We start from the raw sequence: 23145 nt of genomic DNA, 5'->3' as shown, positions 1-23145 counted from the left end.
ACTAATGTGAGGATCAAGATGAAAAAGCTCCATTTCGAGCTCTCTGAGTTAAGGTTTGAATAGTAACATTACTTGGGTGTCTCCTATTGGGATAGCGTTCAGCATAAAGTCTGGCAGCTGCTGCATAATTATTTCGACTTTCTCCCAAAATCATGATCATACCAACGATTTCGTTGGGACCATAATCAGCCATGATCAAAATCAAAATAATTTGTTACAGACCAGTAAACAGGGAAACAGATTTTTTTCAATAATAATTATCGATTTACAAGAAGTAAAAAACACGATTAAGCTTTTCTGCACTAATTTGCTATTACATAACTGTTAAGAGTAGTTCACTCTCAAAAATTGACACTAATACAAAATAATGGAATGACTTAACTACATCAAGAATTTTGAAAATTGACACTAATACAAAATAATGGAATGACTTTGAAAATTTTTGAAAACTGAAAAAATTACGAAAATTTTTGAAAATATTGAAAATTTTTTCATTTTTGAACGCATGTCACTTTCTTTTCATTTATGGGGCTAAAAGTAGGGGTTTCCATTTCAAAAAATCAAATTGACCTTGAAATGCCCTTGAAGATCCTGTTTAACGACAGGGTCAAGATGACCATTCGTCAGCCGGGGAGAAAACTGAAACCTTTTGTCGGTAACATTTTCTCCTTGAATGCATTCGAGTTCAGCTAACCAGTTGTACTGTTATCGGCATGACCAATCACCTTGACCATTGAATTCAAGGTCAAGGCAAGGTCATATTCAAACGTAAAATTTCCCGCTCTTTCCATTTCTGGTGCCAAAAGTAGGGGTTTCTATTTGAAAAAATCAACTTGACCTTCAAATGACCTTGAAGGTCACGCTCAATGACATTGTCAAGGTCATCATCAGATAGCCAGGGAAAAATCCTAAAACTTGTATCCGAAACTTTTTTCGCTGGCATGCTTTGCCACCGAGATAATTGAGATTAAAGATTAAAATGACTCACCCTGTATATATATATATATATATATATATATATACACACGCACATATTGTCGCAAAAACTAGAAAAATCTACAAATATTATCTTATAAAATATTTGTACGCATGCGCGGACTGCTATTGTAATATATGAATATTATCGTACAAATGTTACATGTGAGAGTCGATGGTTTTGTTCTCCGTGAGGTGTTAAGTTCACGATTGCTGCGAAAATATCGGGGCGATGAAATGAGTACAATAGATTATTATCGGTAAATGCGTTCGTTTATTAATCGTAATTCACAATGTATGGTTTAGTTTTTTTAGATATATATTAGCAAAATGTGTGATTTTTTTATCCCACCAGTATACTGGCGGTCGTTTATTGTTAGGAGTTCTCCTTGGCATTGTTGCGTCGCAGGCTCGTGTAATATTTCCCATTGCCTGCTCGACCTTATCATTCGCAGATCCAGACAGCCGTATTTCTTCTAGAGCTAGCAGGAAAGTCTTCTCATCATAATCTTTTGTTTTCCAGTCGACTCTTTTTGTCGTTGCCCTCCCGTTGGATCTCTGTTTTGATATTCTTATCTATATTATTATCGCTTGATGGTCACTGTTTGTGTAATGATCGCTCACCATCCAAGATCTAACTGAGCCGATCAGGTAGCTGCTGACAAACGTGAGATCTATGATCTACCCTACGTCTCCTCTTTGAAATGTGTAAGAACATCCCTGTATAACTAAGACCAAGTCAAGAAGAGCGAATGCTTCCAATAGCGCTTGTCCTCTTTCGTTCGTCCTTTGGCTGCCTTACTCTACTACCCAGGCGTTGAAAGGCGCGCGCGTGTGCGCGCGTGTGTGTGTGTGCAGTTGCTCCCTGCACAATGGTCAGCGCAGGAGCTCTTGCTCCGAAAGCAAGTCGCACTAGCTCCAGCGCAACTTAAACGTTTTAGTCATGGCTCAAGAGCAACTTACCGCCTTCAGTCGAAATATACTTATTTCGACTGAAGGCGGAAATGAAAAAGGAACGAGGGCGGAAATGATGAAGGTGAAAATTTTAATATATTTCATACTTACAAAAATTCTTTTCGGAGATAAAATAACGCGATTGAAGACGTATTTCGAATTCACGACTAAATTTTGCTACACGTAATATTGCAAAATTCTATAAGATTCACCTTGACAATAATTTTTTTAATGTATCTATCACTATTTTGAAAGAATTTGACAAAATCTTATCATGATAACTTCCACTCCTTGATTTTCCGGACTTTTTACTAATTTTTTAATAAATTCAGTTTTAAACCTCAATTAATATCCCAGAAACCAAAATTAAGGAAGTGCCCTATAATCCGAAATAAGGATGAGCCAAAAACCGGTGAAATTACGTCAAAACTACTTGTTCTTAACCCAATAACACAAGTTACGTTAAAAATAACGTTAGTAATAATGAATTCTTAGTCCAAATTAACGGGGTGCCCAATAACCCTAAATAAAGAGACGCCCGAAAAACAGTGAAATTACTTTGAAATCATTTATTACTAACCCAATAACTGAAGTTGGGTTAAAAATAACGTGTGAAAGGTCTTAATTCTACCTCACTGAGCCAAATTGAGGGAGAGCTATTTTTGAAACAGTGGTATATTATTATTTTATATAAAATTAAATCTTTGTTATTCAAGTAATCAATGAAACATTTTTTTTGCAGCAATTTCAAAAGAGGAAGCTGATGATACTGTAACTCGAAATCAGTTGCCTTATAATGGTTATTCTGAAGAGTTCCTAGATCGATTAGAACAGAATGGAAATTTGCCTTCTAAAAGAGATAGGCGGTATGGTATGTACAAATATTTTCTTTTTAACTTTCGATGTTATTGTACTTTGACAAAAAAGTAATTTGACTATTCGAGGGTTCTATCAATAAAAAAAAGGAAAATCTTTCTACTCACATTAAAGCGAGTTTGACGGTCACATTTTTAGTCATAAAGAATCGACGTACTACCTCTTTTTATGATGAAAAATGTGTAATGCTTAACCTTAAATTCTACCTCGTCTAGATTTAAAGGTTTTATGCTAAGGAAAGTAGTCTTTTTTTAAATCTTTAAGAGGTGGTGCATAACCGCACTATTATTTTTTGTGGTACACGTCCTGGTATATAGGTCATAAAATTGTTATTTTTAGACTCTACAAAAAAAACCGCTGCTAATTCTTTGGCCCGTAGCTTTCTTCAAGATTATGTATTGCTTTAATATCAGAATTGTTTTTACTTTATATATAATTATTTAAAGTTTTTGTGCTTTTTAACATTCGTTACGATAACGCCCGACATTTGCCAAAGAGAAACAAACAGAAGGACTCCAGATCTGCTTCATGAAAAGACTTGGAATTAAAGCAGTCTATATAGTTATAATAACCTTCAATAATAATGATTTTTCCAGAAAAGTTCAACCTTTTGTTTCCGAGTTATAATGGTTAGGATAGTTTGCGGAATGTGTCCAAAATCACTAGTAATCGAAACATCGCCACGAAAAAAAAACGCACATGCATAACTAAAAATCTTGTTTTTTACGAATTGGTAAACAAAAAATAGAAAAAACGAGCCTAGGTATATATTAAAATCCATTAAATAGAAGCTGAGATCTAAATGATGCAGTTTTCAGTTGTATGGAGTATACAGGGTGAAAAAACAAAATTTTTAAGCCTAATATCTTTGAAACTAACTGGTTTCATAAACAGCTCAAAGAAAGGGATCAAGGTACTATATAATGCTGACTAAATCTAAAATTTGAACTTGATTATTGCCTTGTTACTTCAGTTATCGCGTCACATAGGAAAACAACTTTTCAGTTTTTCATATTTTTCTCAGGATCTGCCCCATGAAATCACTATGAATTAAAGTGTTGTATAGTCCTAATAACCTTTAATAATCATGTTTTCTTTAGAAAGGTTCGACATTTAGTTTTCGAGTTAAAAAAATTTCAAAAAATTGCGCTTCATGGTGACAAAAGAACGACGAATGATAGTATACATTTTCGACAGTAAAAGGATTTTTTTTTTTAGGTGGCATTTGGAACTCGAAAGTTCATTGCCTCTTCTACGCAAGCTTTACACGCTGCCCTGTCTTGTGTCAACCCCACCCAAGATGCACCCCTCCGATCGACACCCACCCGTCCTATTTCTACTAGATCCGCTTTTACGTTGTCCTCCCATCTATATACATCAGTATATATAGATATACTACACATGTTAAAAACGAACGTACGTTCCTAAATCAAACGCACCCGTCTTCTTTCATCGTTAACTCTTACCCCATTACAGTTTATCAATAATATTTGAATATCTGCATACTTTATGTGTGTGTGTGTATGCGCGCGTGCGTGTGTGTATGTGTGTATTCATCGGCTAACCTTTAAACATCGGCGAGTGCCTTATGTGAAAAGCAAAGCGTTTCGCTTTTAGCGATGTTTAATCGTGGCCTCTACTTCTTGGTAGCTCGGTTCCTCCACGTAGAGTTCAGCAGTGTAAATTTTGTCCCCTAATTCTTTGCTATTTTCGTGCACGTTTAATAATTTATCGAAATAGTTTTTCCACAGCGACAGTAATTCGTTGTCATTTGTTACGAGGTCCCCGTTTTCGTCCTTCATCAATTGCGCTCTACTCCTAAAACCCTTTCTGATGGCGTTAATCCCTCTGTACATTTCGCGGGAGTTATTTTCCTTACTGTTTGTTTGTATTCTCCTAATAAGATTCTTTTGATACTCCCGCTTCTTATTTCTGTAGATCGCGCCCGCCTTTTTCCTTACGTTAGAATACTCTTCTACGGTCCTATCGCTTCTATTGTGTAAGCTATCTAATTTAGCCTTTTTGCGTCTTTCAAACCAGAGTTCGCACTCTTCGTCAAACCATGGTTTGCTCTTTGGCTTTTTCTTTTTACCCAGTACTTTGTTCGCTGCCTCTTTTACCGTTTTTTCGATGTCCCCCCATAAGCTATTCGGTTCGTCATTCCCCTCCGGCGATGTGTTTGCTTCTTCAAGTGCCTGAAACCTGTTATTAATTTCTATCTGGTACCTAATTCGCTCTGTTCTATCTCGTAGTTTCTCAATATCGAAGCTTTCTACCTTGTTTACTCGCTTACTATTTTGATTCGCTACTAGTCTAGCTCTTAATTTGGCTACTACTAGGAAGTGGTCCGAGTCGCTATCTGCCCCTCTGTAAGCCCTTACGTCAAGAACATTAGTATGACGTCTTTTTTCAATGAGGAAATGATCAATTTGCTTCTGTGTGGCCCCGTCCGGCGATGTCCACGTTGCCTTGTGTATGTTCTTGTGCTTAAAACACGTAGTTTTGATTATAAGATCTTTTGCCGCCGCGAAATTTATGACCCTAATACCGTTATCATTGCTGGCTTCGTGCAGGCTTTCCTTACCTATAGTAGGCCTAAACATTTCCCCCCTACCTATTTTAGCATTGAAATCGCCTAATACTATTCTTGTGTCGTAAGACGCGAACTGGTCGATTACCTGCTCTAAAGTTTCGTAATAGAGATCCTTAGCTTCTTCTTCTTTGTCCTCCGTAGGACAGTGTACATTAATAAATACATATCTATACCATTCACCTTCGATAATGATGTACGAGAGCCTATCATTGACGGATTTGAAACTTTTAACCGAATGTATGATGCTTTTGCTTACGAGAAATCCGGTGCCTAGAGATCCCCCACTCCCGGCCCCATACAGATACGTGAAGTTACCCGATGCTAGTACTCCGCCATCTGGCCACCGCGATTCCTGTATTGCTACCAAATCTAGATTGTACCTATCAGCTTCCTTTACGAGTTCTTTAAACGCACCTGCTCTGTATAGACTGCGAACATTCCAAGTTCCGACCCTTAAGTCCCTTTTGGTTCGGATTTGATTTTTTTGAGCCATGATGTTATGTTAAACCCGCGCGCTTCGGATCCTGTTCCGATCGCAGGTGAGTCCACCGTTCTAGAGGTGATAACCCCCATACCTCTCTAGAACTAAGTATGAGAGCTTTCCGACTTTGACGAGGACAGTGTCAATTCGTCGTCAGACACACTACGGTTTCATTCTCGCATCCTAACGCCCCCCTGCAAGGCAGCGCGCCTTCGCTGGCATCGTTACCGCGTAAGACCAGATGATGAATCATTCTACACATCCCCTTTTGGGGCAGTTGTCATCGCTCCCGCATCCTCCTCGGCAGCAGGATTTTTGCAATTTTTGATTTAAGAAACAAGAGATAATGTAAAGTGTTTTTTATTGTGGTGCGTGCGTAGTGTTTCTATATGAATGCGTTCGACAGTGTGGGTTCATCACACCCACGTCTGTTCCTATCGGCTGTCCGCGGCTGCTTATTCAATTTATTCGCAGCTAACCTCCTTCTCAGGGGGCTGTTCCTCTATCCGCAACCTGAGGACGATCTGGACGACAACGCCCAAGACCCGCTTAGGGTAGCGGCATTGTAACAGCGGCAGTAAAAAGATAGGTAGTTTTATTCTCTTTCAGGTAGATATTAAGCAATTTACTTTTATTAACTTTTCCAATAAGTTTATTAGAAAAAATTAAATGAAAAACTATAAAATCACCACAGAAAAAAAACGCATCAACAAAATGTAAAAACGGACTTTTTTCCATTATGTATACTAGTAAAAACAAAGAAAATGAGACTTAGTGGGTTAGAATCCACCGAGTAGAAGCTGAGATACAGGTTATACGACACACACACACACACGTGCGCGCGCGCATCCGTATGGACATTTTCTAAAAACACTATTTTTCGACTAAGAATACATCAAAACACACTTCCTACATGTTTTTACACAAACTCCATAAATTACTATTGCAAGGCTTCCTTAGGAAGGAAGCAATTTCAAAAAAATATGATTATCCCTGGTGAAAACGTTAACCAATTCTTACATAACTATTTAGTTATTTTATATGGTTTTTCGTCTACATATTTTTAAGGAATTAGCAAAGAACCTCGACACCTAGCGATGTTTTAAACTTAGCAACTTATTAAAACATGGTTAAATAAATAATTTTTCGCAATTGTCGCTTGTATGCACCCCTGGTAGAAACGAAATCTAACAAGTTTTTAGGTTCTCGATCTAAGAATTTAGTAGGTTTTCTTGTCAGTTTTTGTTTCAAGATGTAACACTCTTTTTAGATTAAGTTTTCTTATAGAAACTGCCCATAATAGTTAAGCGAGCACTGGAATCCTGTTACACGTGGGGTATTGCGATTAGAGATTAGATTAGGAAATCTCCATAATATTAATTGGCTTATTATATCACGTTCAATATATCATTTCCAGTTCGATTCAGTCAAATTCCTCTAATTTGAATTGAAACTGTTATATGAGTCCTAACATCGAAGAACATTCCTACTGATTAATTTTTGAAGTGCAAGCGATGCATAGATTGCCAAATACGCGGATAGCAACAGCTTGGACTCGCCCCGAAGCCCGGTTCTTTCGACTTAGCAAAACCTCCTTTTCACGATTTTAGACCACCGCGTAAGTAAAATTAATAAATAATTATACATCGGAATTGTTAACATTGGTTCCGATACGAATCGAATTATAGAGTCTTTAAAGAAAAGTTACATAAAAAGAAAAAAAAATTAAAACAAATTAATCAAATTACAGTTGAATTTGTAAATTGAAACAAATATTAATTACATATATAAATATCCATACCGATTTTGTGCAAAAACCTATTCTAAATACGCTGAAAAGCGACTTATTCTTTGATCGCTTAATTAGCGATTACTCTTTTCCATAAAAGCAATATCCTAACGAAAACCATATAACTCGGGAAAGTCAGTTAGACAACTATAAAATTATATCTGAATAAATAGAGATAGATAAAATATAAAATTTGCAAATAAAACTATAGTTAGATTGGAAAATCAATCAATAAAACAAAATAATAAAATCGCGAATTCAAAGAAATATTAGGTGATTGACCTGCTTGCGCTCATCGGCGATCGCGCTCACCTTACGTTGCAGTGTCAGCAAGGCGATTGAACGAAGCGCTTCAAATTGGTAGCGCTTGTGTCACTAGGTCAATCGAGAATATTCAAAACATATGTGAAGAAATTAATTTTGCGCATGTCTAATCTAACGTGTAATTAGTAATTCATTAATCGATATAAAAGCGCGTTATTTTATTCAATAAAATATAATATTAGTGTAAGAGGTACGGTAAAAAAGAATAATCATAAAAGAGGCGGTAAAAAGATATTTTTACGGAAACTATTAAATAAAAAATCTAAATTAATAGAAAAATTGAGACAATTAAATAAAAAAATAGATTCAGTTATTCGAGTTAGGCAGCCAAAAATAGTAAACAAACAAGTAGAACGATCAGAGTTTCAAATAGAAATAGGCAACAAACTTGAGGAGTTGTTTAATTTTGCTATGATTGAATTGACTAAAAATAAATAAATTTTAAATCATAGAATCATGCATAATCCTAAAACCGTTTAAAGACTACTTATATCGCAGAGTCGACTAAAATTTCGGTGTTACGCGTATAGCCGCGGTAATCGAACTGACTGAAATTTGTATAGTCTGCAAAAACGTGGAAAGTAAGTCAAGCATTGAAATATAAGTAGGACAGTAAAATTTTGTTTGAATTGTTTGTATGTAATTTGAAAATCTAAAATTTGGGCTGAATAAGATTTTGTAATAAATAAAAAGGTAACAAAAATGAGATCATCAAATGAGTGATAATACGGAAGAAGTAAATAAAAGCAAGACACAGAGGCCAAGATTAACTAGAAACGCTGTTCGTGAATTTCCAGCATTAATAAAGGACATAGTAATCTCTTATCAAAACCCATTCACAAAACGTAAGAAAGTTATTCGATCGCCACCGACAAACAGTGGATGGATAAAAGATAGTCAGCAAGTACTATTATCTGATATAAATAATAAAAAGCTAGAAAATAGCCAACAAATAGTAACACTTGATACAAATCAACAAAGTAAACTGAATCTAGAAATTTAAGAAATTTCGAAAGAAAATAAGGAATTAATGCAGGAAGATACAACACCAGGGCGTACTACGGGAATAATTAAAAAGCAAATCAAGCAGCTTAATAAAAACCATCTAAGCTTAAATATACCGCTAACACCTGCAAAACAAGAAGAATTCGAGACACTAGAAAAGCCAGATCATTCAATATTTTCACCTATAACACCAGCCACAGCGATTCCAATAGGCCTAGACAGAACAGTTAATAATATCAAATTTCTACAAGGAGTTAAGGAGACATCGTTAATAGATATAGAAGGTATTAGTGACCAGCCTAGCTTAATTAAAAACCCAAGTAATTCAAAGTTTAATTTTACTTTTGATTTTGAGAATCTTCTTGGCAGAAATCGGGCTAACGATATCAACATGGCGGAGAATCCGTTACGCTTATCGTTAAAATATGTAGCTAATTTGGTACCAGAATTTGATGGAAAAAATATTTCGGTAAATGAAGACATCCAAAATTTGAAACATGCCATCACAAGCAGATCAAGCTAAGTTAATTCCTGTTTTAAAAATTAAATTAAAAGGGGAAACATACAAGGCAATGTTAAATGTAACAATCAATACTAATGAAGATTTCATAAAAGCAATACGACAAATATACCCATCCACTGAGAATGTGCACTCTCTGTATGGGCAAATCGAAGAAATTTTGCAAAAACCAGACAGATCTGTTCTCAGTTTTGCCAATAGATTGCAAGAGTTTGTGCTGAAGATTAAAGACAGCAAAGAAGTACAAGGTTTCTCAGCAACAGAAATGGCCGCGTTTGAAACTAAAATAAGTACTGATGCTTTTCAAGGTTTTAAGGAAGGATTAAAGCAAGAAATCAGAATGGAATTGGGAGCAGTAACCGATTTAACAGAAGCCATTACAAAAGCGGTAGAAATAGAATCGAAATTGAATAAAAGAGGAATTTTATGCAATAAAATAAATAATATATTAGACGCGTGTAAACTGAATGGGCCATACAGTGGCTCAATGCCCATTTATCATAGAATATGAATTGTGTTGGAAGTGTAAGGAAAGTGGTCATGATCTAACTGCCTGTACAAAAAAGGCAGATATTTGCAGTTTATGTGAATTTTGCAATAGCGCGGGCCATATGATAAAAGCATGCCCAGAGTTTATATGCAAAAGATGTAATCAACTTGGACATCTAGTAAAGTACTGCCCGTTAGTATGAAGTCCGATTGCAAATAACAGATTTATAATGTTCTCAAATTTGTAATGCAGAAGGCCATAAAGCCACAGAATGTGAAGAAGTCAAAATATTAGTAGCGCAACACAAGACAAAATCTTTTCAAACGAATATTCAATGTCAACTCTGTGATAGAAAAAGCCACTAAGCTAAAAACTGTCCTCAAATAGGTAATAAACAGCAAAGTTTTAATAATGCAAATAGTAAAAACCGCTGCCAATTCATTGGTACGTAGCTTCCTCCAACTAAATTTATAGGTCTAATAAATAAAATATTGTTTTAATATACAGTATAATCTGCCTGCTAATGTACGAGGCGGTTCTCGATACATAATGTAATATATAAGTTTTGGATACTTCATTGTCCAAAAGTTTGCAGACTCCTCTGTTTTTTTATTATAGTATACGAATGCTGCCGTCAATTTTGTTTCACATTATATATATATATATATATATATATATATATATATATATATATATATATATATATATATATATATGTGTGTGTGTGTGTGTGTGTGTGTGTGTGTGTGTGTGTGTGTGTGTGTGTGATGTTTCTTATTTCCCAAGTTGCAGGAATCTTCGCTCCCCAGCCTTGAATCACTTCGTTTGTACAAAAAAATGAGAGAGAAACAGGTCCGGGATTTTAATAGTATATTACGCTACAAGGGCAGAAAGGCTGGAATTCCTGCACTGCGCGACATGATGCCCGAGGCGAAGCCGAGAACATCATATCGCGCAGTACAGGGCTTTCAACTTTCTGCCCATTTACTAATTAACTCCAATTATCAAAAACAATGCAATCACGTTTAAGCCGACTGCTCTTTTGGACGGGCCTCGATCGCGAGCGCCCTCTTTCGGGCACTCGCGAAACTTCTCTCTCTCTCTCTCTCTCTCTCTCTCTCTTTCTTTCTTTCTTTCTGCTACTTACTTTTCTGCATGGATTCGATGCCTGCCCCGACATTTGCCAGCACGAGCGAAGCTTGTGCTGCTGGTCGGGGGCAGGCATCGAAAACACATGCAAAAGTCAAATATAAAGAAATAAACACTGACTCGCCACACCGATAAATCCATAGTGGCTTTAAGGTTATATACACTACCTATAGTACGGATCAGCAGACGACATCGCGGAAGAGCTCGCATTTTGGGGTCGATTACATGCGGGGAGCGAAATTTGCCATCGAAAAGTGAAATAGCTAGATTTATCGAGCGACCAGACGAAGCACGCAGTTTGAATAATTGTACACTGCTACTTTATAGCACTTTAAACTCACAGTGATTTCGGTTCAAAACATTCGCGTACTAATTTTAATATGAAAAGTTAATATTCAATATTTATTAAATCAAGCTCAATATCATGCCAGCACAACATTTCCTATCAGGGAACATAACCTAACAACTGTAGCACTCATTGAAATTTAATTATGGCGTTCGATGCACACTGCACACTGATGGTACGTAGCTTTGAGAAATTGAGGTTATAGTACGCGCGGTCGTCACAAATCTTAGGCTTTCTACATTGAAATCGATGTGGGATATGCGTACTTTCGACCGAGGTATGAAGAAAAAAAATATTGTAACCGTGCCTGTATGGTCATCTTTTTTCACAAATATTGTTATTTGCGAAATATCTTGCGAAATTGCGTTAGTTTAAGCATCTACCTAACGAAAAAAATTCAGGGTTCTAATGTATCATTTCTTATGTAAAATTCGACGAAGAATCCGAATTTATAGTTAGATTTATCAACAAATAAATTCTGAAGCCGAAAAATCTCGTTTTACGTGGAAAAACTCCCGATTTTTTGTGCAAAAGGGAAAGTAGCTTTTTACTCATCTTTGTCAAATGCTTGAAATGAGTTTGATATAGATTTTTGTTATGCAAATTTTAACGTAGAATCTAAATATATTGTTACAATTTAAAAACAAATTTTTTGAAGCCGGGAAATCGCGCTTTATTTAAAAAATTTTCTTTTTCCCATACATAAATGAAAATTAGACCGTTAATTATAATAAAACGCTCGAAGTCCGTTTTGTTCTTCTGGGTTCGAAGGGAGCGTGAGATTCGCTTGTTCTATTAAGCGCTAAAGCGCAAGAGAAATTTTAATAATAATAATAATAATAATAACAACAACACAGTTTAATGTTTGAAATTGATTTTTAATTAATTTTTGAATAATTATAACATTAAACCTTTTAATTTATTAATCACAGTTAACACCCAAACAACATAATAAATCGGAACTATTTATTTGTTGTAAATATTGTTCTTGGTAATTTTCAATTTTATTAAAATTCCATACTTCTTTTTTTTTCTTCAAATGAGCATATTATAATAATTAAGTGTTTTATTTAATTATTTATCGATTAATAATGCTTTAAAATACAATTTAAGCGTGGTTTTATGAACTTATACGAATTCTGATAAAATTCCTATCGTTCTGGTCTATTTCCTTGTTCCGATCCGGTCTATCCGCTTGTTTCACTTGCCATCAAGGAACGTGAACCAACCTTTATGTGGCTACGTTCGCGATGTTCTCGCTCGCCGGCCATAACACCAAAGAAGATAGATCTTAATAGAAGCGCAAAGCCCTATCTAAAAGTGAGGCACCCTGAGCGTAAGTACGCACCCTGACCACCGCGGCGTGTCAGTCTAGTTTCTTGCGTTCTGACGGTAACAGAGTGCAGCTTAGTCGGTAACATATCGGTCATGCTTCAACTTAGTTTTCATATTCAAAGTGCTAAAAAGAGATATTGCAAACATGCTATTTATCATTTGTTCTCAGTGCTGAATCAAGGCGAAGGGGGTTACCGTCAGAACGCAAGAAACTAGACTGATGCGCTGCGGTGGTCAGGGTGCGTACTTGCGCTCGGGGTGCCTCACTTTAGGATGGGGCTTTGCGCTTCTATTAAGATCTTTCTTCTTTGGTGTTATCGCCTGCGAGCGAGAACATCGCGAATGTAGCCACATAAAGGTTGTTTCACGTTCCTTGACGGCAAGTGAAACAAGCGGATAGACCGGAACAAGGAAATACCAAAACGATAGGAATTTTATCAGAATTCGTATAAGTTTATAAAACCACGCTTAACCCATTAACGTCCAAAACAGAGAAATCGTAACTCTGTTTTCAACCGTAAATCTATCACATATTCCACGAATATATTCAAAGCAAACATACTTTTTCTGAAGTATTTTTTTCTCTACTTTCCATATCTGGTATCAGAATTGCGTATTTTTCACTCAAAAATCCAATATGGCGACGTTTAAAAGAAAAAATGCAAAATTTCGATACTTTTTTTTTTAAATGCAATTTCTTGTTGTGTTAACGTTGAGGACGGAACTTTATTTTTCAACTATGAGTGCATAAATGAGTTGTACTTTAAATTCAGTTTGGTCCCGAATCCAGAAATTCAATATGGCGGCCACAAAATGGCGCCTGAAGCGCAAAATTTTGCCCAAACTTTCACGAATTTTTTTCTCGAATATAATGCATTCGACGAAAAAATCAATAAGAATAAAAAGTGCTTAGAATCAATCAAGGAATATGTCTAAATTTTTTCACTAAGTTTTGAGCAACTTTTTTATTTTTGCCAACTGGCAATTTATGACAAATTGGAAAAATTCATCGAATCGTCTTGAAAAAATTCAGATATACTTCTTGGTCAATTCTAAGTACTTTTTATTCTCTAACTTTTTCTTATATAACACTTTGTTTTTGAGTAAAAAATCAAAAACCTTAAAAAATTTGAGTTATGCAACTTTTGGAATTGTTTCATAAACTATATTGAATTCTCAATCGAAAAAGTCTGAATTTAATTACTATATTCAATTTGCCGAATTTTGCCAAAAAGTGTCGGGAAACGTTGTACATCAACGGCTAAGAAATGAGAATTTTTCAATGCAAAAATCATATCATCTGGAATGTGACAGATACTCGGGCACAAATTTGAAGTAAATTTGCTCATAATTGACCAAAAAGTGAATATGGAACAAAACATTTTAAAGTTTTTGATTTTTTTTTTTGAATTTCAAAAAATCTTAAGAATTTTAAGGTTTTTGATTTTTTACAAAACAAAGCGATATATAAGAAAAAGTTAGAGAATAAAAAGTACTTAGAATTGACCAAGAAGTATATCTGAATTTTTTCGAGACGATTCGATGAAATTTTCCAATTTGTCATAAATTGCCAATTGGCAAAAATAAAAAAGTTGCTCAAAACTCAGTGAAAAAATTTAGACATATTCCTTGATTGATTCTAAGCACTTTTTATTCTTATTGATTTTTTCGTCGAATGCATTATATTCGTGAAAAAAATTCGTGAAAGTTTGGGCAAAATTTTGCGCTTCAGGCACCATTTTCTAGCCGCCATATTGAATTTCTGGATTCGGGACCAAACTGAATTTAAAGTACAACTCATTTATGCACTCATAGTTGAAAAATAAAGTTCCGTCCTCAACGTTAACACAACAAGAAATTGGATTTAAAAAAAAAAAGTATCGAAATTTTGCATTTTTTCTTTTAAACGTCGCCATATTGGATTTTTGAGTGAAAAATACGCAATGCTGATACCAGAAATGAAAAGTAGAGAAAAAAATACTTCAGAAAAAGTATGTTTGCTTTGAATATATCCGTGGAATATGTGATAGATTTACGGTTGAAAACAGAGTTACGATTTCTCTGTTTTGGACGTTAATGGGTTAAATTGTATTTTAAAGCATTATTAATCGATAAATAATTAAATAAAATACTTAATTATTATAATGTGCTCGTTTGAAGAAAAAAAAAAGAAATATGGAATACTAATAAAATTTAAAATCATAAAAAAGAATATTGACAACAAAAAGATTTGGACATAATAGTTCTGATTTATTATGTTGTTTGCATGTTTACTATGATTAATAATTTAAAAGGTTTAATGTTATAATTATTCAAGAATTAATTAAAAATCAATTTCAAACATTAAACTGTGTTGTTATTATTATTATTATTCGAATATCTTTTGCGATACATTGCAATACAGAAAACACTGTTAAAACAAATGTCGTAATAGCGTCTCAGAATCAGAACAGAGCAAATTATGAAGATCACGATCAGCAGGAGGTTCAATCACTCGATGAAAAAGAAATCAAACTAGAAATATATCATTTAAAATTGGATGATTTATTAGAATATGTTAAAATAATAAATCCCTATTCTAAAAATTTATGTAATTTACTTGTCGATAGTGGAGCACAAATAAATATAATAAAATAAAATCAAATTCCTATAGGAACACAACTGCTAAATAAAAAAATATTATTATCTGGTATCGCAAATAGTTCTATAAAAACATTAGGTATAGTAGAACTAAGAACCGTTAAATGGCAAATATTTCGATTTTCAAGTAGCACCTAATGATTTTGTGATTCCATATGACGGAATATTGGGAATTTTAATTGTTAAGAGGAAGTAAACTACGTTTAGATGAAGAATACTTAGAGGTTAATAATGTAAAATTAAAATTACAGAGAGGTTCGAGTACAAAAACCGGAATGAAGTTGAGCCAAAAAGAAACACTAAATATAATTTTAAAAGAAATTATTCGCGACAATGATGCATATGATATCGAACAACAAAATATTTTAAAAGAAACGGATCATGAGAATAATATAGATAAAATCAGAATGCAAGATGAAGCAAATTAAGAGATTTTTGAAGAGAGTAGGACTAGCAAAATCAGTAACATAGAGGATCAGTTAAAGCAAACTGAACAATCACATAAAAAACAGAATACTGAGATAAATGAGGCGGAACAATTATTAAAAAATATAGTGTCACAGAAAACACATTTAATAATGATGTTTTCGCCATTTTAAACACAATATTGGAAATCCACGAAATTAATGACAAATTAGAATTACAAAGTTCATAACAAAAAAAGATAAATGAAAACTAGCCTAAGAACTTGGAAAATTTTTTGAAAAATGATGATAAACATATGGAAAATTTTATACTTAACGTAAATACAGTATTACAAGAGCAAGAAACGCATGAAAAAGCGCCAACCAAAACCAAAAAGCTGAATTATAAGGAGATATTAACTATTATGATGGAAAATAATGTAAACCTATCAAAAGCGGATAAAAAAAGAATTTTTGAAGAAAAAAAATATTAATACGTTTCAATAGACATCGATTATACCAGAAGGCGCTCAAGTAGTAGAAGAACTTAATATTGATGAGAAATTAATTCTAAATATAGAAACTGAATTTTGAAATGAAAGAGAAAATATATAGATTGGTAATAGATTATAAAGCCTTGAATGAGGTGACTATAGCCGATCCATATTTACTTCCGAATATTAATGAAATATTTTTAGACTTAATTGGAAAGAGAAAATATTTTGATGTATTAGATTTAAAATCTGGCTTTCATCAAGTAAAGATGAGACCTTCGGATATTCACAAAACTGCATTTAGTCTACATCCATTAGGAAGATTTGAATTTGTCGTCCTACCGTTCGGTCTTAAAAACTCAGCCCGGACTTTTCAGCGGGTTATAAATAAAGTTTTAGCCAAATATATTGATAAAATATGTTTTAATTATATTGATGGCATCATTCTTTTTGGTGACACGATTAAAGAATTAGAGGAAAGATTCGGTCTTAATAGCTCAAGCATTAATAGGAGCAGGGCTCAAATTAGAGCCGGAAAAATGTGAATTTGGCAAGACAAACGTGTGTTTCTTAGGGCATCTTATTAGTGAAGCAGGTATAAAACCAGATGAAAACAAAATTCAAGCAGCAAAGAAATTCCCAATTCCCAATAACGTAAAAAAAGTTAGACAGTTTTTAGGTTTTGTAAATTATTATAGAAGGTTGATTAAAAATTTAGCAGAAATTACCAAGCCACTAACCATATTACTATAAAAGGATAGGCCATTTACGTGGAGATTGGAGCAACAAACTGCATTTGACAAACTCACAGAATCATTATGTTCAGCACCGGTCTTACAATATCCGCAATTCGATAAACCGTTTATAATAACGACAGACGCAAGTCAATACGCGTTAGATTGTGTAATTTTCCAAATTGAGATAGGCAAAGACACAACAATAGCTTATGCATCAAGAGTACTGCAGCTTGCAGAACTTAAATATGCCACCTATGAAAAAGAAGCTCTTGGTATTATGTATGCTATAAAAACATTTAAAAATTATACTTACGGAAATAAATTTGTAATTGTAACTGACCTAGTCCTGATCTCCAAATTTAGTATCAATGAAGACTATTTTTATACAAAAAACTTAATATTATACAAACAAAATAAATTTGATTATAAGGTTGAAATATCACAGGTAAGAACTAAATTAAGACATAATATATTCTAACAAGAAATGATTCGATATTATTAAGAATATATGGTTGCCATTTTATTATACGATATCACTACTTTTTGTAAACTTAATCTCCATTTATAATAACCATTTCGACTCATCCTTCCCAAGGTTTTTACCTTTAAAAAAAGTTTTTTTTAGAGATCCAATCGACTTAAAAATTGGTGAAAAAGTCTGGTTAATAAAAGAATCAAAAACAGTAAAATTGGAGAAAAACCATAATTTTGGTCCATACGAGATCTTGAAAGTACATCAGAATAGTAATGTAACTATCAATTACAATGGAAAACCAAAAACAGTTCATACACATAAACTAAATCGTTGCCATACTTGATACTAAAATATTTCTTTTTCTAGGAATATGGACAACATGATTATTCAAATGATTATTATTTTTACACTTTTTCGAAACAACCACGCTATAATAGGATACGACTATGGCACAACAACACCAAACATAACATTCTCTCTACTGGACTCAGGGGAATGCGACTTCTACAATACAAGTAAATTCAACAAGCCTCAGCATCGAGCTGCTGCAAGTCGCTAAATTCCGAGAAGTCACGGTAATACAATGTAAAATAGAAATCCACCGAACAGTATCAAGCTGTGGAATCTTCGGACATATTATTCCTAAAGAAAATGGAGAGCAGGAATATATTTATGTAACAAGTCATGAACAATGTAAACTTATTCACGATACAGGAATTTTTAAGATAATATTTACACAATAGCAAATTTAAAGGTTAATTTAACAATTACAAAACGAATAGATTTTGCCGAAAGTGCAGAGGGCAACTCTTGCTCAGGTGCATCTTACGCTGATAGTTTTTGATCGTGCAAAAAGGTATTTGTTCATGGCTTAATTAAAATAGCATTAATTCAAAATAGTGCTAAGGTTAGTTTAAATAACGATAAATTAAGATTAAGCTCAGGAACGGTGTGCAAATTTTCAGAAAAATATTGTATCGATATGGAAGGCGGACACACGATTTGGGAAGTTTTACCGCAAGGGGAGTGTTTTAGAAACTATTTTGATATTCTTTTCAAACGTATAGCAACAAAATATGTTAGCGATACAAATCATGAAATTGTTTACGCAAAAAATTCGAATAGTATAACGTTCGCTTTAGCTATTAATGATAAAATCATGCGTTGTAATAGAGAATTTATACGTACAGAACATCCAAAATTACTAATCATAGAAAAGGGAAGTTATTTAAATGTGTATCATTTTCAAAACGATAAAATTAGCAATATAAATAGCGTAAACTTAGATTTATTTACATATGTTAATTCAAAATTTGTATATGAAGAAAAGCATTTAGGGAAGTAGCTAAATAATTTATATTTGAATTTAATAATGGAGAAATGTGAAATTGAAAGAAAGGGATGTACCAACATGTTTTTGTATCGGTAAACATGAAATTTACTAGGTTATAAGTGGCAAATTTGCATGTAAAACCATTTATTAACCATTATATCATGTTTGTTTTCTACATAACTTCTAGTAGAAGGTCAGTGTATTCAGGTTGTCGGAGTCTGGATCAAACATAGGGCTTTAAAAGTATTATTATTGAAAAATTTAGAAAATTTCACAAAAAAAGTATCAGTATTTGGGTAGTTAAAAATGCATCCCTTACGAGCTACAAATCATTGAAAATAGGCAAAAAATGCAAAAATTGCTTAAAACCTCAACTTTTACTAGCTAGAACTTGAAGCCAAATGAAGGAATTGCGCTGATTTTTTTTGGGAGTCAGGTACAACATATAGAACATATATATACAGTTTAGGCAAAAATTAAAATTTTCATATCTTCGATTTCACGGAGAGCAACCCATATATATATATATATATATATATATATATATATATATATATATATATATATGTGTGTGTGTGTGTGTGTGTGTGTGTATTTCTATGTACTGTAACTTATGCTGACAAAAAGTACATACACAGCGGGACTTATGCAGACTCTCAGCAGAAGTATACCTTCACCTAATTTCCCTAATAGATAACGGCTGCGCACAAGTAGAAGTCGAAGGCTTAACACGCGCTTTGCTGTTTTTTAACAAGAACATCAGTGGGCTCTTCTTTACGCATGGTAGATGAATAGAAAATCAAGAACTTCACTGTTTATATAATTATAATAATAGTAGATTATGCAACAAGGGACTAAAGTCGTAGATTATTCCCACGGGTGGGTTCAGTCGTAGATTATTCCTGTGGGAGTAATCACATAAGGGAATGATCGACTTCAGTCCCGTGTTGCATATAGAACTTTGTTCATGACTTAACTGCGTAGTCACTTTGTTATCTTGAATAGTGGGACCTACACATCTACTGTTGATACAAACTAAATTTTTAAGACTTTTAAATTTTCTAAGATTTTTAATTTTTAAAATTAAAATGTTTTTTTACTACATTTTTATTGATTGTAGCCGAACGCTTCTTATTATCTTGCTGAAAAACTAAAGTAAGGTTAAGGAAGATATTACGAATTTTTTGAGACCTCGCGAACAATGATTTGTCGTTTAGTTCCCGAGTCATTGTAATCTGAAGTAAGCTGTCGTCAGGCCGCTGGCGTGCACATGTGAGTCTTTTGCTCACCAACGCGGTGCGCCTAACCATGTGTGCGTGCGACGAATAAGAAGCGTTCAAAACTCTCTGCGCTGTGGAGAGGGGGAAGCAATGTTTAGAGAGCGCAGCAGCAAGCTGAACTATTGGCACGTGTCACAGACGCACATGTCTGTAACGCGAACTGCGAGACAAGTCAGTGATAAGAGTCCACAGAGCCGTACTACGATGCATAGCATGCGCTTGTATCGTAGACGTTAGCTCAGTGGTTAGAGCTCCCGCTTGTTAATCTCGAGGCCGTAATCCGACTCGTCTCCTCTCCGTCCGATACATACGGTAATGAACCTCCTAAAAACTTTGAATTTAAAAATTTTGACTAAGATCAGCAGAAAAAAGTACTTTTACACCTACTGTTACTTTCATACCAGCTATAAAGGATAACTCGATTTTTCATACATTATTTATCCAGAAAAATAGTTTTTTTATGTGCGTGTTAACAGATATCCCTTTTTTTAAATAAATAGGCGTTCTCCAATTGAAACCTTACAAAAATTAAACGAGACGGGAAATTGATCCCGTGACTCCGAGATAGGCGCGCGCTCTAACCACCGAGCCATCGTCGCACTGCAAATTTTGCTTCATACAGTACAGTGCAAGTACGATTCAGTAGAAATGCATCTAACTGTATAAAAAATTATTAAAGCAATGAAAAATTGAATTCTTATGCAAATGCACCGAGCTACTTTTTTTCTAGTTATTTTTTCAATACTTCACAAAATTATTATTTAGCTGTAAGATTTTAAGAAAAATAGGTCAGTCCATATTGGGCAATATTCAATATTTGGCGCATTTTCCTTGAGTAGATATACGAAATAGATTATTCTCAAAGTTATTTTTTGTTTTGTAGATTGGTCAGACATTGGTGAGCATGAACGAGTACACAGGCAATTATCTGTGTCAAGTGATTCTAAACTGTTAGACGAAGATATCCGGGAAGAAGCTAAAGTAATCCTTCGACCTCGGCGTCCTCCACGACCGAAATCTGAAGTTTTTCTGGGCCCAAATCAACCACACAGAAGAGCCAAACGTTTCTCTGCCTTTGGTGTAAGAATTTTTTTTATTTTAGTAAGATTATTACAATTCACAAAATATTAATTTATGCCTCTAGTAAAAAAATGACCTTATTTCTGGGCAGAATTTATGGCCAATGAGTGTTAGAATGAATGAAATTACTGAAAATACTCTGAAACGAATTTCTGGTAGTACTTTATTTTAAAAAATTTTGACTAGAAATTCTGCCCAGAAATAGGGTTAAATTTTTAATAGCATATGCTATTGAAAATTTATGACAGGACAGCAGCATCTCTCTGGTTGAAAATAACCCAACCGAAGTAGCCTAGTAATGAATAATTGGCTAATATTTATAATCAACAAAGCTCATCGCACATATTATTAGTAATAAAATAAAAATTTGAGATTATAAAACTTTAATATATATGTGTGTGTGTGTGTGTGTGTATATATATATGTATATATATACAAATCAATTCTGTTACATTTTCATATATATAATCGGGATTATTAGAATTAAATAAATATACAGTTGTAGAATAAACGTTAAAATATTTGCATTTTCTAATATATTTAAAATTTGGCAATAATAAATATAATTTGAAATAGCGGACAATGTTATCTATTTTACATAATTCCAAGTTATGGCCATATTAAAAATTAACTACGGGTTAATGAACTTTATAAGCACGGACGACGACAAAGCTTCGACGTACAAAGTCTTAGCGCTGTCGGTGCCTGAATGCCTTCGCAATGTAACTAAGAATAGCCTCCAGTAGTATTTCGCTTACCTCGTGTCTATTTTGCTTCTGACCTGCTCTGCTACCAGTACGTCCTCTCAGTGGGGTGTCGGCTTGGCTTCCAAAGCGGATAGATTTCGAGTGTGAATGAACGCATCAGGAGATAGGAGTTTGATGATTAAAAGTGTGCACTCGCAATTTCATTCTCATTCAAAAATAGAAAAAATTTGGTTGACGCTCGCTCGCACTAACTATTCTTTAACAAGTCCGATATGATTAAAATCTTCAGAGTCTCTACTGACTGAAAAATGCTAAGTCTTCACAACGATGATCGCGTTTGAATCTAACAAGGAAAGGTACCCAACCCGAACTCACCGATTTTGATGATTTTCATATATGTTGTAGAACATAAAAAAATAAGAGACACGTATTTTTTTTTATCGGCTAATTTTCACTTTTAAGGGGTAAAAACCTCCCCTAAAGTTAACCCCCAAAAAGCGTTTTTTTTAAATATCTCGGCTTAAAATTAATATTTTTCAATGAAACAAATTGGAGGTTATTTCTTACAAAAAGAGCAAGTATTTCATGGTGATTTGAAGAGTAAGAGTAGCATCCCCTATTTTTTAGCGGTTGAAAACATATATTTTTTGGCATAATTTTATAATAAAAATGTTTAAACCGACTAAAAAAAATTGGAAAAAATGTTTAAACATCCTTAATAACAAAATTTAGTTGACGTCTTTCGGTGTTTTCATAAATATTACCCCTAAGGGGGTAAACCACCCCTAACACAAAATAACTGTAAATATGTAATTCAATACATAATATTTCGTAGAAAGTTTGTATATAGAGGTTTTCGAGGTCGCTGATTACAAATCTGTTATCAGATTTTGAAAATTCAAAATGGCGGAACCAATAGGACGGAAATATCGAAAAAAAATTTTATATAATAAAAAAGTTTTAAACGACTAAAAAAATTGGAAAAAATTTGTAAACATCTATAATAAAAAAATTAAGTTTTTCGATTTTTTCATAGATACTACCCTTTAGGGGGTAAACCACCCCTAACACAAAATAACTATTAGTATACTTCAATCCATAATATTTTGTAGAAGGTTTGTATATAAGGGTTTTCGAGATCGCTCTTTGCAAATCTGA

The 23145-nt window shown here is 33.9% G+C and overlaps 1 protein-coding gene across 8 annotated transcripts in view; it reads left to right on the top strand.

Annotated features, from left to right (window-relative positions):
* The window catches only part of LOC100680454 (cyclin-dependent kinase 14), a 132342-nt gene that overhangs the window by 29600 nt on the left and 79597 nt on the right, over nt 1–23145 (top strand). For 6 of the 8 annotated variants that reach the window (XM_032601408.1, XM_032601407.1, XM_032601409.1 and 3 more), the window contains 2 exons: nt 2672–2800; nt 21084–21280. In XM_032601408.1, the coding sequence (XP_032457299.1) occupies nt 2672–2800; nt 21084–21280 (326 nt within the window). The remainder of the gene's footprint in view (nt 1–2671; nt 2801–21083; nt 21281–23145) is intronic. The other 2 variants (XM_032601412.1, XM_032601411.1) reach the window with 1 other exon arrangement.

This window comes from Nasonia vitripennis (assembly GCF_009193385.2).
Source record: "Nasonia vitripennis strain AsymCx chromosome 1 unlocalized genomic scaffold, Nvit_psr_1.1 chr1_random0012, whole genome shotgun sequence".
NCBI lineage: Eukaryota > Metazoa > Arthropoda > Insecta > Hymenoptera > Pteromalidae > Nasonia > Nasonia vitripennis.
The sequence above is the reverse complement of the archived record's forward strand: the minus strand, read 5'-3'. Positions and strand labels throughout refer to the sequence as shown.